The 17,237-nt window shown below is 40.5% G+C and overlaps 2 protein-coding genes across 4 annotated transcripts in view; one reads left to right on the top strand and one right to left on the bottom strand.

The window, feature by feature from the left end:
- The window catches only part of ADAM21 (ADAM metallopeptidase domain 21), a 41,827-nt gene extending 25,697 nt beyond the window's left edge, over nt 1-16,130 (bottom strand). Inside the window, exon 1 of the mRNA XM_009428067.5 lies at nt 15,911-16,130. The gene's annotated coding sequence lies outside the window, so the exon portion shown is untranslated. The remainder of the gene's footprint in view (nt 1-15,910) is intronic.
- The window catches only part of SYNJ2BP (synaptojanin 2 binding protein), a 50,497-nt gene continuing 49,268 nt past the window's right edge, over nt 16,009-17,237 (top strand). For 2 of the 3 annotated variants that reach the window (XM_009428050.5, XM_009428049.5), the window contains exon 1: nt 16,062-16,199. In XM_009428050.5, coding sequence (XP_009426325.2) covers nt 16,136-16,199 — 64 coding nt within the window. In that variant the 5' untranslated portion in view covers nt 16,062-16,135. Of the gene's footprint in view, nt 16,200-17,237 lie in introns of all 3 variants that reach the window. The other variant, NM_001243124.4, reaches the window with a different exon arrangement.

Below are 17,237 nucleotides of genomic sequence, written 5' to 3'. Positions count from 1 at the left end.
ATCCAGGTACCACCCAAAAGTGGACAGCTGTAGCACTGCAGTCCCTTTCTAGGACATCCCTGGAGGACAGCAGTGAAAAGGAGTCTTCCCAGTGGGCAGAACTTTGAGCAGTGCACCTGGTTGTGCACTTTACATGGAAGGAGAAATGGCCAGATGTGCAATTATATACTGATTCATGGGCTGTAGCAATGGTTTCGCTGTATGGTCAGGGACTTCGAAGAAGCATGGCAGAAAAATTGGTGACAAAGAAATTTGGGAAAGAGGTACGTGGACGGACCTCTCTGAGTGGTTAAAACTGTGAAGACATTTGTATCCCATGTGAGTGCTCACCGAGTGACCTCGGCAGAGGAGGAAGAGGAGGATTTTAATAATCAAGTGGATAGGATGACCCATTCTGTGGACACCACTTGGCCTCTTTCCCCAGCCACTCTTGTCATTGCCCAATAAGCCCATGAACAAAGTGGCCATGGTGGCAGGGAAGGAGGTTATGCATGGGCTCAGCAACATGGACTTCCACTCACCAAGGCTGCTCTGGCTATGGCCACTGCTGAGTGCCCAATTTGCCACCAGCAGAGACCAACACTGAGCCCTTGATATGGCACCATTCCTCGGGGTGATCAGCCAGCTACCTGGTGGCAGGTTAATTATATTGGACCTCTTTCATCATGGAAAGAGCAGAGGTTTGTCCTCACTAGAATAGACACTTTCTCCAGATATGGGTTTGCCTATCCTGCATGCAATGCTTCTGCCAAGACTACCATCAGTGGATTCATGGAATGCCTTATCCACCATCATGGTATTCCACACAGCATTGCCTCTGACCAAGGCACTCACTTTATGGCTAAAGAAGTGGTGGCATAGTTTCATGCTTATGGAATTCACTGGTCTTACCATGTTCTCCATCATCCTGAAGCAGCTGGATTGACAGTAAAATGATCTTTTGAAGTCACAATTACAACACCTACTAGGTGACAGGACTTTGCAAGGTTGGGGCAAAGTTCTCCAGAAGGCCATGTATGCTCTGAATCAGCATCCAATATATGGTACTGTTTCTCCTATAGCCAGGATTCACTGGTCCAGGAATCAAGGGGTGGAAGTGGAAGTGGCACCACTCACCATCCATCATCCCTAGTGATCCACTAGCAAAATTTTTGCTTCCTGTTCCTATGACATTACGTTCTGCTGGCCTAGAGGTCTTAGTTCAAGAGGGAGGAATGCTGCCACGAGGAGACACCACAATTCCATTAAACTGGAAGTTAAGATTGCCACCTGGACACTTTGGGCTCCTCCTACCTTTAAGTCAACAGGCTAAGAAGAAAATTACTGTGTTAGCTGGCATGATTGACCTGGACTATCAAGATGAAATCAGTCTACTAACACACAATGAAGGGAAGGAAGAGTATGCATGGAATACAGGAGATCCATTAGGGCATCTCTTAGTATTACCATGCCCTGTGATTCAGGTCAATGGGAAACTACAACAGCCCAATCCAGGCAGGACTACAGATAGCCCAGACTCTTCAGGAATGAAGGCTTGGGTCATTCCACTAGGAAAAAAACACGACCTGCTGAGGTGCTTGCTGAAGGCAAAAGGAATACTGAATGGGTAGTAGTAGAAGGTAGTCATCAACACCAGTTACGACCATGTGATCAGCTATAGAAATGAGGACTGTAATCGTCATGAGTATTTCCTCCTTCTTTGTTAAAAACATGTTTGTGCATGTATACACTTGTACTAAGAAAACATCTTCAGTTTATTTCCTTTCTCCTTTATCTTGTGACATAAGATTTATTGACTTCATATCGGCATTTAAGTATTGTTAACTTTATGTAATAGTATTTGGGTTGGGGATTGGTGCGTTTCTGGTTGTATGAAGAATAGTTGTGTTATGTTGGGTGTAATTATGACCTTACTATTGTCTTTATTTGAAGATTATGTATGATCTCAGGAGTTGTATATGGGTTCAAGTTGACAAGGGGTGGTCTTATTGTTAATACCGAGTGTCAACTTGATTGGATTGAAGGATGCAAAGTATTAATCCTGGATGTGTCTGTGAGGGTGTTACCAAATAAGATTAACATATGACTCAGTGGGTTGGGAAAGGCACACCCATCCTTAATCTGGGTGGGCACAGTCTAATCAGTTGCCAGCATCGATAGAATATAAACAGGCAGGAAAATGTGAAAAGAGAGACTGGCCTAGCCTCCTGGGCCACACCTTTCTCCAGTGCTGGATGCTTCCTGCCCTTGAACACTAGCCAGACTAATACAAGAAAAGAGAAAAGAATCAATAAATAAACTAGAAAATCTAGACGAAATGGATAAATTCCTGGAATTTATCCCCTCCTAAGACTAAACCAGGAAGAAGTAGAATCCCTGAATAGATCAATAAAAAGTTCTGTAATTGAGGCAGTAATTAACAGCCTATCAAGCAAGAAAAGCCCAGGACCAGACGGATTCACAGCTGAATTTTACCAGAGGTACAAAGAGGAGCTGGTACCATTCCTTCTGAAACCATTCCAAACAATAGAAAAAGGGGAACTCCTCCCTAACTCATTTTATGAGGCCAGCATCAACCTGATACCAAAACGTGGCATAGATGCAACAAAAAAAGAAAATTTCAGTCCTGATGAACATCGATGCAAAAATCCTCAATAAAATACTGGCAAACAGAATCCAGAAGCACATCAAAAAGCTTATCCACCATGATCAAGTCAGCTTCATCCCTGGAATGCAAGGCTGGTTCAACATAGACAAATCAGTAAACGTAAATCCATCATATAAACAGAACCAGTGATGAAAACCACATGATTATCTCAATAAATGCAGAAAAGGCCTTCGATAACATTCAACACACCTTCAAAAACACTCAGTAAACTAGGCATTGATGGAACATATCTCAAAATAATAAGAGCTATTTATGACAAATCCATAGCCAATATCACACTGAAAGGGCAAAAGCTGGAAGCATTCCCTTTGAAAACTGGCACAAGACAAGGATGCCCTCATCACCACTCCTATTCAAGATATTATTGTATGTTCTGGCCAGGGCAATTAGGCAAAAGAAAGAAATAAAGGGTATTCAATAGGAAGAGAGGAAATCAAAGTGTCTCTGTTTGTAGATGACATGATTGTATATTTAGAAAACCCCATGGTCTTAGCCCAAAAACTCCTAAGCTGATAAGCAACTTCAGCAAAGTCTCAGGATACAAAATCTGTGTGCAAAAATCACAAGCATTCCTATATACCAATAATAGACAAACAGAGAGAGCCAAATCATGAGTGAACTCCCATTCACAATTGCTACAAAGAAAATAAAATACCTGGGAATACAACTTACAAGGGACATGAAGGACCTCTTCAAGGAGAACTACAAACCACTGCTCAAGGAAATAAGAGAAGACACAAACAAATGGAAAAAAATTCCGTGCTCATGGATAGGAAGAATCAATATCATAAACATGGCCATGCTGCCCAAAGTAATTTATAGATTCAGTCTATTCCCATCAAGCTACCATTGACTTTCTTCACAGAAATAGAAAAAGCTACCTTAAATTTCATATGGAACGAAAAAAGAGCCCATATAGCCAAGAATCCTAAGCAAAAAAAAAAAAAAAAAAAAAAAAAAAAAAAAAAAAAGCTGGAGGCATCACGCTACCTGAGTTCAAACTATTCTACAAGGCTACAATAACCAAAACAGCATGGTACTGGTACAAAAACAGATATATAGACCAATGGAATACAACAGAGGCTTCAGAAATAATATTACACATCTACAACCATCTGATCTTAGACAAACCTGCCAGAAACAAGCAATGGGGAAGGATTCCCAATTTAATAAATGGTGCTGGGAAAACTGGCTAGCCATATGCAGAAAACTGAAACTGGACCCCTTCCTTACACTGTATACAAAAATTAACTCAAGATGGATTAAGGACTTAAACGTAAAACCTAAAACCAGAAAAACCCTAGAAGAAAACCTAGGCAGTACCATTCAGGACATAGACATGGCAAAGACTTCATGATTAAAACACCAAAGAAATTGCAGCAAAAGGCAAAATTGAAAAATGGGATCTAATCAAACTAAAGAGCTTCTGCTCAGTGAAAGAAAATATCATCAGAGTGAACAAGCAACCTGAAGAATGGGAGAAAATTTCTGCAATCTATCCATCTGAAAAAGGCCTCATATCCAGAATCTACAAGGAACTTAAAGACATTTCTAAGAAAAAAATAACCCCATCAAAATGTGGGTGAAGGATATAAACAGACACTTCTCAAAAGAAGACATTTATGAGGCCAACAAACATGAAAAAAAGCACATCATCACTGGTCATTAGAGAAATGAAAATCAAAACCACAAAAAAATCAATACCACCTCACACCAGTTAGAATGGTGATCATTAAAAAGTCAGGAAACAATAGATGCTGGAGAGGATGTGGAGAAATATGATTGCTTTTACACTGTTGGTAGGAGTATAAATTAGTTCAACCATTGTGGAAAACAGTGTGGCAATTCCTCAAGGATCTAGAAGCAGAAATACCATTTGACACAGCAATCCCATTACTGGGTATATATGCAAAGGATTATAAATCATTCTACTATAAAGACATGTGCACACATATGTTTACTGCAGCACTATTCACAATAGCAAAGACTTGAAATCAACCCAAATGCCCGTCAATGATAGACTGGATACAGAAAATGTGGCACATATACACCATGGAATACTATGCAGCCATAAGAAAGAATGAGTTCATATTCTTTGCAGGAACATGGATGAAGCTGGAAACCATCATCCTCAGCAAACTAGCACAAGAACAGAAAACCAAACAATGCATGTTCTAACTCATAAGTGGAAGTTTAACAATGAGAACACAGGGAGGGGAACATCACACACTGGGGCCTGTTGGGTGGTTGCGGGTAAGGGGAGGGAGGGCATTAGGACAAATACCTAATGCATGCTGGGCTTAAAATCTAGATGATGGGTTAATAGGAGCAGCAAACCACCATGGCACATGTATACCTATGTAAAAAATCTGCACATTCTGCACATATATCCCAGAACTGAAAGTAAAATAAAAATTAGAAAAATTAAAGAAAACTTTCAGGAAAAAAAATCAAAAAGTAACAGACGCTGGTAAGGTTGCAGAGAAAAGGTAACCCTTATACACTGTTGGTGGGAGTGTGAATTAGTTCAACTATTGTGGTAAACAGTATGGCGGTTCCTCAAAGAGCTAAAAGCAGAACCACCATTCAACTCAGCAGTCCCATTACTGAGTATATATCCAGAGGAATATAAAGCATTCTACCGTAAAGACACATGCACGTGAATGTTCATTGCAGCACTGTTCACAATAGCAAAGACATAGAATCAAGCTAAATGCCCATTAATGACAGACTGGATAAATAAAATGTGGCACATATACCCCATGGTATATTATGCGCCAGAAAAAAAGAATGAGATCATGTCTTTTGTGGGAACATAGATGGAGCTGGAGGCTATCATCCTTTGCAAACCAACGCAGGAACAGAAAACCAAATACCATGTGTTTTCACTTATAAGTGGAAGCTAAATGATAAGAACTTATGAACACAAAGAAGGAAACAACAGACACTGGGGAATACTTGATGGGGGAGGCTGGGAGAGAGAGGAGCAGAAAAGATAACTATTGGGTCCTGGGCTTAATACCTGAGTGATGTAATAATATGTACAACAAACCCCCGTGACACGTATATCTGTGTAACAAACGTACACATGTACCCCCAAACCTAAAATTAAAACTAAAAAAAAAAAAAACAAGATTCCAAATTCATATTCTGAGGCTGCCTAATCCTGATAATACAACTTCATAGTAAAGCATATGTTATGTGCTTTCATTTTAGCCTCTTCACCAGAGAAGTTAACATGCTGGATCAGATTAATACGGTCTTGGGTGCATAGGATGCAACCAATGAAATGAAAATGTGTTATTTTCTATTCCAAAAATAAAAGAGCCATCAGAAAAAAATCTGCACTCATATAGCGTGGACACAGATATTTATTTATAGGCTTGCCTCCAGGGCTATGTTATTTCACCTGCCTCTGGCATAATATAATCTGAGGAGATCTAGACTGTTTGAACATACAGAAAACCTTATATGGATTCACTTCATTGAGTATCATGCTGATGGGGCTGCATTGTTGGTTCACTGGAGGTCTTATTAAGAGATATGCATTCCAGGGGTAGGAAAGATTTGGGGACATGATACTTTATTAGAGTATTTAAGGGTATAGTGGTTAAAACCATGGTGGGATATACCCTCGAAGTAAAGGCAAATTGCTGCATTTTGCATTCCCTAGCACAAAGAAAAAGGTGGTGCCTGCTATATGCCTCCATGGGTTTTTGAAGCAAACATTTCACACCTATGAATACTACTCTGGCCCATATACTAGACAATAATGAAGTGATCATCTTTGAGTAGGGCCCAAAACAAGAAATGACCTTGCTGTGGGTCCAGGTTGTTATGTGAAGGAGTTAAGATATGCCACCCCAAAATATGCCAAATTGGCATATTGATTATTTCAAGCTGAAAGCACTTCAAAAACTGCATTTGCAGTAACAGCCATTTGACCTGCTGTTTTCCATATGTAGCAAACCATAAAATTTCCATATAGACCAGGAGGTCAAGACCAGCCTGGCCAACTTGGCAAAACCCCATCTCTACTAAAAATACAAGAATTCCTTTGGGAGGCCGAGGTGGGTGGATCACTTGAGGTCAGGAGTTCGAGACCAGCATGGCCAACATGGTGAAACCCCATCTCTACTAAAAATATAAAAATTATTTTTTATATTTTTATATATAAAACATACAATATAATATTTTATATAAAACATACATATAAATGTATATAAAAATACAATTAATATTTTATATGAAATATAAAAAATATACGGGCATGGTGGTGCATGTCTGTAATCCCAGCTACTTGGGAGGCTGAGGCAGGAGAACTGGAGAACTGCTTGAGCCTGGAAGGTAGAGGTTGCAGTAAGCCAGGATTGCACCACTGCACTCCAGCCTGGGTGACAGAGTAAGACTCTGTCTCAAAAAAAAAAAAAAAATTTAGCCAGGTGTGGCAGCACATGCCTATCATCTCAGCTACTCAGGAGGCAGAGGCATGAGAATTGCTTGAGCCTGGGAGGTGGAGGTTGCAGTGAGCTGAGATCACACCACTGCACTCCAGCCTGAGTAACAGAGTGAGACTCTGTCGAAAAGAGAAAAAAAAAAGTTCCATAGATGTTGGGAACAGGCCCCCAAATCGCTATAAACTGGCCCCAAAACTGGCCATAAGTAAAATCTCTGCAACACTGTGACATGTTCTTGATGGCCATGACACCCACACTGAAGGTCATGGATTTACTGGAATGAGGGCAAGGAACACCTGGCCCACCCAGGGTGGAAAACCACTTAAAGGTGTTCCTAAACCACAAACAACAGCATGAGCGATCTGTGCCTTAAGGACATGTTCCTGCTGCAGATAACTAGCCAGAGCCCATCCCTTTGTTTTGGCGCATCCCTTTGTTTCCCATAAGGAATACTTTTAGTTAATCTATAATATATAGAAATAATGCTTATCACTGGCTTGCTGTCAATAAATATGTGGGTCAAACTCTGCTTGGGGCTCTCAGCTCTGAAGGCTGTGAATCCCCTGATTTCCCACTCCACATGCTGTATTTGTGTGTGTGTCTTTAATTCCTCCAGCACCACTTGGTTAGGGTCTCCACGACTGAGCTGGTCTCAGCACATAGAGGAAGATGGTTTTCCTGTACTAGGACAAGACAATAACCCTATTACCAGAGACTGGAAATGGTGCTGCAATGGACCTGTACAAATAAACTTAATAACCCTTACCTTCTACTAGGTTTACCCCTCCCCAGTATATCTCCTAGTGACCTTCCTGGAATTACTGCCCTTAGCCTAGATCCTTTTGTCCTGTTATTTCTTCATAGATGTATTGTTCTTCGTCTAAAAAAATATAAAAGCTTTCTGCTTTGGCCATTTCTTCAGATCTTCAATCTCTTGTGAGGATCCCCCTGTACATGTAAAAAGTAATAAAACTTGTATCCTTTTCTCCTCTTAATCTGTCTTGCATCAATATCATTCCTAGACCCAGTCAGAGATGGGTGGAGGTGATCCGTAACATTCCCTACAAATTTTGGTGCCCAATGTGGGGCATCCTTCACTGGCTGGAACACTGCTTGCTCGAAACTGCTGCACCTGAAATCCTGGCCCTCTGACAAAAGGCCAGCAAAGGTAAGAATTCTTAATACTGTTAGTCTGCTGGATCTCTGCCTGTGGAGAATGGTCAAGGTGAGAGTGGTAAGACTCTTTTCTTCCTCTTTCCCTCTCTAAATTTAGACTGGCAGGAGAAAATATTTATGTGAACTAGTTTTGGGGGCAAAGTGACTTTGGTGTTTGTGAGTAGTCTTGTTTTCTATTTGATCTTTTCCCCCCAGAGTTAATCTTTGCTTTCCTTTTGTCTTTTGGGGTAGTTTGTTATAAGGGGGAAAATCATATGAAGATTCTCATTTCATCTTGTTTTATGTCTTGAGAGCTTGGCTTTGTAACCAAGTGAGAAGTTCTCTCTCTCTGGTCTCTGCCACTTGGGGAACATGATTGTCAAGTCATGTCTGGCAGCCAGCCAAAAGGCTGGGAACTTGAGATGCAAAGTGACAAGCAGGACTCTCCTCGTCTGACTGTGCCAGCTCCCAGGGGTGTTTTCTCTTAAGAGGAAGCTCTAATTTATAAGCAGCTTTTGTCATCTCAACCTTTGTTGCTTAGTGCAACATGGAGGTCACACATAATGACCTCCATTGTATGTCCACATATATGTAATTGTATATGTATTACATATATGTACATTCTATACATATGTGTACATTGTATATGTATATGTATTACATATATGTGAACGTACAATGTATTACATATGTGGACATATATTATGTATATGTATATGTGGGCATATACTTACATGTGTACACTGTATATGTGTATGTATATGTATATATATACACAAAATTGAGCACTATAATACATATACACATACATTGTATAGGTATGCATATACACATACATTGTATAGGTATGCATATACACATACATTGTATAGGTATGCATATACACATACATTGTATAGGTATGCATATACACATACATTGTATAGGTATGCATATACACATACATTGTATAGGTATGCATATACACAATGTAGCACACCATAAAAGTTCCATAGAGACTGGAGTTGTGTAATACATATACACAATGGAGTACTATTTTCCTTATCCATTCATCTGCTGATGGACACTAGGTTGCTTCCAAATCTTGGCTATTATGAATAGTGCTGCAATAAACACAGGATTGCCGACATCTCTGATATACTGATTTCATTTCCTTTGGCTAAACACCTACCAGGGGGATTAGTGGATTTTATGGTAACTGTACCTTCAGTTTGTTGAAGAACCTCCAAACTCTTCTCCACAGTGGTTGTACTAATTTACATTCCCACCAACAGTTACAAGGGTTCCCTTTCCTCCACATCCTCGCCAGGATTTGTTACTGCCTGTCTTTCGGATAAAAGCCATTTTAACTGGGGTAAAAAGATATCTTATTATAGTTTCCATTTGCTGATGATCGATGATGTTGAGCATCTTTTCATATACCTGTTTGCCATTAGTATGTCTTCTTTTGAGAAAGGTCTATTCAGATATTTTGTCCATTTTTTAAATTGAAATATTAGATTTTTTCACTATAAAGTTGTTTGAGCTCCTTACATATTCTGGTTATTAATACCTTGTCATATGAGTGGTTTGAAAATATTTTCTTCCATTCTGTGGGTTGTCTCTTCATTTTGTTGATAGTTTCCTTTGCTTTGCAGAAGGTTTTTAACTTGACATGATCCCATTTGTCCATTTTTGCTTTGATTGCCTGTGCTTTCGGGGTATGACTCAAGAAGTTTTTGCCCAGAGCAGTGTCCTGTAGAGTTTCCCCCAATATTTTCTTGTAGTAGTTTCATAGTTTGAGGTCCTAGATATGTCTTTAATCCATTTTTAAAATTTTTATGTATGTTGAGAGACAGGGGGTCTAGTTTCATTCTTCTGCATATGGACGTCCAGTTTTCCTAGCACCATTTATTGATGAGACTGTCTTTTCCCCAATGTATGTTCTTGGCACCTTTGTCAAAAAATTAGTCCATTGTAGATGTATGGGTTTATTTCTGGGTTTTCTCTTCTGTTCCACTGGTGTATGTGACTCATTTTGAGCGCATCAGCAATGTCAGTGAGAACAGCTGAGAGGAATTCAGGCAGTAGAACTAGTACACTATTGACTGCAGCAGGTGATGAGACAGCAAATGACAACTGCAGTGTGATCTTTAGCAAGTGACTGAGTTTAAGTTTCATCATCACTAAAATTCATTCATTCATTGAAGGCCTATTATAAGGCCAGACACGATGGCTTATACCCATAATCCCAACCCTTTGCAGGGGCTGAGGCAGGAGGATTGCCTGAGGCCAGGAGTTTTAGATCAGCCTGGGCAATACAGCAAGACCCTGTTGCTACAAAAAATAATTTAAAAAAATAAACAAAAAGAAAGCCAAGTTTGTGTTGGCAACTCTTATAGGTACTGGAGATAAAGCAGTGAACAAGAAGCAGTGGGGCAGATGGCACAGCAAATGCAAAGATCTAAACTAAACCAAATGTATTTGTTTGAGAAACAGAAAAAAGTTCAGTGTAGATGTAATGAATGAGGGAAGGGGGTTGTGGTAGTAGACGAGCTAGAGAGCTTGACAAAAGCCAGATTATCTGGTCTTAGAGGCAATGTTAAGGATATCGATTTTTTTCTACATGAGATGGAAATGACTGAAATATTTAGATTGGGGCATGACATGATCTGATTTACATTTTTGTAAGATTGCTCCAGCTGAGGGAAGAATAGATGGGGGATATCGAGTGAGCAGCAGAAAAAACTTTCAGGAAGAACAGTAGAAGTAGAGGCAATACATACTGGTGGTTTGTAATAAGCTGGTAGTATCAGAGATGGTCAGATAGACTGTATTTCATACATAGCAACAACTATACTTTTGATGGGTTGAATGTAGAATGCAAGGGAAAGAATGGAATCAAAAGCTGTTCTTAAGATATTCATATGAACTGAGTAAACTGAGTTACTCAAGGAAGGGGAACAGCTAAGAGAGGTATCAGTTTAGGGGTATAAGGGTTAGAAATTCTCATTTTATCATAATTTAAGATGCCTGCTAGGCATCTAAATTTTGAGATGTTAGGTAGGCAACTGGGTTACACAAGACTGAAGCTCAGTGAAGAGACATGACAGCTGGCATATTAATGGCATTAGAGCCAGGGGTCTGAATTAGACTTTTTATAAAGATAGCATATATATACAGAAGAATAAAGAGTACCAATCAAAAAGGACAATAGAAGATAAAATAATTGTAAATGCCTTGTGGATATCTGCTGTCATCAATAGCTGGGGTCAGCAGTGCAACTTGCAGCAAGAACTTGAAAATTAAAGCAATAATACTGCTATCAGGTCTAAACTTTAAAATCAACATGTAATGGGCCAGAGCAGAGATATGCAATGCCAAAGGCTGTGACTTCACTGTAATCTGTGTTATGGGCTGTGTTGTATGCCTGCAAAATTCATCTGCTGAAGTACCTCAGAATGTAACCATATTTGGAGAAAAGGTCTTTAAAGAGGTAAGTTAAAATGTGGTCCTTAGGGTGGGCCCTAATCTAATATGAATGATGTCCTTATAAGAAGAGGAAATTTGGAAACAGACATGTGTGCACACAGAGGAAAGACCATGTGAAGACAGAGGTAGAAGATATGGCCATCTGCAAGCCAAGGAGAGAAGCCTCTGAGGAAACCAACTCTACCCGTACCCTGATCTTGGACTTCCAGACTCCACAGCTGTGAAAAAATACATTTTCATTGTTCAAATTACACAATCTGTAGTATTAGTTACAGTAACATTAACAAACTAATATCGTCTGATTAAATGTAATAATAATACAACAAAGAAAAAAGTGTGTCAATCACAAAAGAGTTTTGTCACCTAAGGAAGCATAGAAAAAATAAAATATGCAGGAATTTGAAACTAAATAGGTAAGGGCAAAAAGTTGGAACAAATGCTATGTCAAAGGAGAGGTGGATAAGTCCCAAATACAAACATATTCATGAGTTGGTCATCAAAGAGGCTGATAGAATAAAATACTGAAGTAGGAGGGGACTGAAGCAGACAAGAGAGATTAAAAAGACAAAGTGAATATCTGACAGGAAATGTGCAAAAATAGAGCAAGGTGTGATTAAGGTGAGGCAAGGTTTCCACTAATTTTGTAAATGGTAGATTGAAGTTTCCACTACATTCTACATTTTTTACATAAGTCAAGGTCATAAGCAGAAAGGTTAGTTCAGACAGAAAGTGTCACTTCTTGTGTCAGAGACTGCCAGTGGCCTCCCAATATCCATTCTCCCATTTTCAGTTAATAATAATAAGCTTGATTTTTATGGTTGGCACATTTCTATCCCTGAGATTACAAGAAGACTATGACATTTCCAGGAGGTCTTCTTTGCCCTTCCTTCATTACCTTCCTGGAATGTAGATATGATGGTTGAAGTTCCAAAATCCATCTTAAGCATCTTGGACCACGAAGTAAAGGCTACACTCCAGGGGTGAGCCACTGCACCCGGCCTGATTCCATAATTTTTCTCAATTGTTTCCTCTGAGTAGAATCTCATTTTCTCTGTCATTTGCTTTCCTACATATTAAAGCTCCCTCATTGTTTTTTTTAAAATTTATTTACTTTTATTATTTTTTAATAGAGATGGGGTCTTGCTCTGTTACCCAGGCTAGAGTGCAGTGCTTCAATCACACCTCACTGCAGCCTCAAACCCCTGAGCTCTAATGATCCTCCTGCCTCAGCCTCTAGAGTAACTGGGACTACAGGCATATCACCACGCCCAGCTAGCTTCCTTGTTCTTCCATTGTTACTGGAAAGGGGTCCTGATCCAGACCCCAACAGAGGGTTCTTGAACCTTGTGCAAGAAAGAATTTGGGGCAAGTCCATAGAGTAAAGTGAAAGCAAGTTTATGAAGAAAGTAAAGGAATAAAGAATGGCTGCTCCATAGGCAGAGCAGCCCCGAGGGCTGCTGGCTGGCTATTTTTATGGTTTTTTCTTGATTATATGCTAAACAAGGGGTGGATTATTCATGAGTTTTAGGGGAAATTGGTGGGCTATTCCTGGAACTGAGGGTTCCTCCCCTTTTCAGACCATATAGGGTAACTTCCTGATGTTGCCATGGCATTTGTAAACTGTCATGGCGCTGGCAGGAGTGTCTTTTAGCATGCTAATGCATTATAATTAGCATATGATGAGCAGTGACGATGACCAGAGGTCACTTTAATCGCCATGTTGGTTTTAGTGGGTTTTGGCTGGCTTGTTTACCACATTCTTTTATCAGCAAGGTCTTTGTGACCTGTACCTTGTGCTGACCTATCTCATCCTGTGACTAAGAATGCCTAACTTCCTGGGGATGCAGCCCAGTAGGTCTCAGCCTTATTTTACCCAGCGCCTATTCAAGATGGAGTCGCTCCAGTTCAAAAGCCTCTGACACCATTATTCCTATACTTCTATTAGGGAATAAAGGCAGTTTACATATCCCATCTCTCACTCTACTTATTACCAGCATTTCCTCAACTTGTTTAGGATACTTTTTTCTTTCACTGCCCTATGTATTTCTTTTGAAGCTGTGTGCTCAGATGAAAAGGACAATTTTCCCAGGTACTGAGAGATGATTCCCCCACCACTATCCCCACAGTGGTCTAAAAGAAACCTTGTGTTTTTTTCCTTACAAATCTCCTCACTGATGACTTCTTGATTTTTCCCCTATTTCTATTTGATCTTTTCTCTCTTGACATTCCAGTGTCATTTATTTTATTTTATCTATTTATTTTTTGAGATGGAGTCTTGCTTCGTCACCCAGCGTAGAGTGCAGTGGCACGATCTCCACTCACTGCAACCTCCGCCTCCTGGGTTCAAGTGATTCTCCTGCCTCAGCCTCCCATGTAGCTGGGACTACAGGCCCACGCCACCACGCCCAGCTAATTTTTTTGTATTTTTAGTAGAGATGGGGTTTCACCATGTTGGCCAGGCTGCTTTGGAACTCCTGACCTCAAGTGATCCGCCCACCTTGGCCTCCCAAAGTGCTGGGATTACAGGTGTGAGCCACCCCGCCCAGCCCCCAATGTCATTTATTTATATTACACATTTTTTTCATTTATCATTCTCTGCCTTTTATAATGATCATTTTATTCACTCATCCAACCAACATATGAAGAGCTACTATCAATCCCATTTTAAGATGGGGAAACAGAGTTCAGAGATGTTGGATTCCTTGCTCAAAGACAGACAAGTTTAAGGGAATGGAATGGAAACTTGAGCCCAGGTTGTAAGTCATAATCTGTGTTATTTCCACTATCCCATCTTTTTTTTTGAGACAAAGTTTCGCTCTTGTTGCCCAGGCTGGAGTGCAGTGGTGCAATCTCGACTCACTGCAACCTCCGCCTCCCGGGTTCAAGCGATTCTTCTGCCTCAGCCCCCAGAGTAGCTGGGATTATAGGTACCTGCCACCACACCGAGCTAATTTTTTGTATATTTAGTGGAGACAGGGTTTCACCATGTTGACCAGGCTGGTCTTGAACTTCTGACCTCAGGTGATCCACCCGCCTCGGCCTCCCAAAGTGCTGGGATTACAGGCGTGAGTCACTGCGCTCAGCCTCCACTATTCCATCTTAACTTCTCTCGGAGTGAGCAAATAAGAGGTCTTCCTGCCGAATCTGCCCCTATCTCCTTCTGTTTGGTAAACATAGTAGCTGCTGCTTTGGTTTTTTACTCTAAATTTAAATGTCTTTACATTGGCCTTGCACTTTCTAGTCCTCTAAGATCCCCACCAATCCCTGTGGTCTAACTCCAGGTTGCTTCACAAGGTTGTCACCTTCCTGGCTCTTTAGGCTTTTGTGTTTTTGACCCCTGAAGTTTCATTCAAGTTCAGTTTGGAATGTCTCATTCCAAAAGTAAGGAAGACTGGCCTAAAGTTATACCTAAGCCGTGCGTTAACCTTATTGTAAGAGTTAAAACATTAAAAAGATTGAATTTTCCCAGTTGCCAAAAGAATGAGACATTCCCCCACCCCCCTTTCTTAAAACATTTTCTTGAGCAAATTGTAATTATAATCCGTGTGTAGTGTGTGTGTGTGTGTGTGTGTGTGTGTGTATCTTTTTAAAAGCTAAATAAGCCTCTTGTCAGATAAAACCCAGGAATTGTTTTCGTCAGGTCCCGGGAGCCAACTCCTTGAAATTTAAGTATCAAGGTAGACAGTGCCCCTATGTTCCAGGCTTGCGGGAGTTACCCGAAGCGCCTTGCTCCAAGCCTAAGTACCTGTTTGTCACAGAGATAACGTTTTATTTTTCCTCTGGATAAAGGCAATTAACCAACACAGGCGGCCACTCCAACGGTGAACTACCAAAAATTGAATACCAAACCATGTTAACTCGTCTTACATGAGAACATGCGTGTGCTTTGGCTACATAAAAGGTGAGATTTTTGTCTCTCTTTGCAATCTCATTAGTGGATTGCCTGTAACACCCATTCCAGTCTGGTTCCATGCTTACAGAATAATACAACTTTTTTTTCTTTTCTACATTTGTGGAGATTTTCTAGGATGGCAGGAGATTTTTTAAAAAATTTTTTTCTCGACAATATCAATTTATTTAGGTCCCTTACTTTTACTAGCAACCCCCTTCCCACTTGCTTCCAATGGCAAATTAGAATGGTAACTTGCCCCTTGCTCACCTCATGCTTGGCTTTGGGAACCGGTGAGAAACTGCAATCCATTGGCGGTAGGAACCACGATTCCCAGCATTCCCAGTGCTCCGAGTCCTTCGGGCTTCCTTTTCCGGGTCTCGAGGCTGCTGAAACCGAAACCGCTGTGCTGTGGGCGCAGCGCCGAGATTGATTCACCTTCACCTGTGCTGCACTCCAGCTGACCCAAGTAGGAAGCCAGACGAGCTGTAAAACATGAACGGAAGAGTGGATTATTTGGTCACTGAGGAAGAGATCAATCTTACCAGAGGGCCCTCAGGTATGTGCGGAACGGGTCATATCTGATAGTAGGGGATTAGAGGGTGTAATTGCAGACACCTCTGCTGCTGAGCCGGATTCACCTGGCCTCGGGGCGGGCAGGCCCCAACCTAGAGGTTTCGTGCAACGCTTTGGGGTGCTTAGAGAAAATATACTGAAATCCATCATTAGCCAGATACGGGTCTGAGGAATCCACCTCAAAATCCAGTCGGATGGCCACAAATATATATAGTCAAGAAGGGGTTCTTTGTGCAAATCGTGCTAGAAAAGCCTTTTTAAAAGCCTGCTTTTTTAGCCTGCGTATCGTGGACACCACATCCTTCTCTCCGTTGCCTGTTCTATCCCTCCCCCTATGAGGGACCGTTTAGTAAAATGGGAGCATAAACGGTGTGGACTCTGAATGCATAGGCGTTTTCCTGCAGCTAGGATCCCTCCCTCGCTCCTTTGATTTCTGGGAAATTCATTTACAATGTCAACTAGAATGTTAAGGCAGGAAGAGCCCTTAGAAATCTTTTATGACACAGGTTCCCAAACTTGGTTCCGCCACAAAATTACCCAGGGCTTTAAAAAAAAAAATAAAATAAAAAGTTAAATCTTATCTCCCATCTGCAGGGATTTGGATTCAATACAGATTTATTTTATTTATTTATTTATTTTTTATGAACGCCTCATGTGATTTTGAGCAGCCGAACTGCTATCCTCTTCCCCCACTGAGGCTCTTCATTAAACCGGGCTCTTGACATTACTACATTCTGCCTTCTTTCGACTTTGTTTACTTTCCTTTACAACTATTTAGTTGATCAATTAAGAGCTCTTTAGCTTTGGAATTACAGTATCTGGGTCTAAATCTTGTATCTAACCTCTTACTGATTCTTGATACTTATTGGCTAACTTAACTTATGTAAGCCTTAGTTTATCATCTCTAAAATGGGGATGGTTATAAATATACCTCATAGTGTTGTGAGAATGAAATGAGTTAATCCATGTAAAATGTTTACAACATTGCTTGACCTATGGTAAACAGTATGTGTTTCCTACT

This window comes from Pan troglodytes, chromosome 15 (assembly GCF_028858775.2).
Source record: "Pan troglodytes isolate AG18354 chromosome 15, NHGRI_mPanTro3-v2.0_pri, whole genome shotgun sequence".
Classification (NCBI taxonomy): Eukaryota; Metazoa; Chordata; class Mammalia; order Primates; family Hominidae; genus Pan; species Pan troglodytes.
This window is presented reverse-complemented; position numbering and strand designations above follow the sequence as displayed.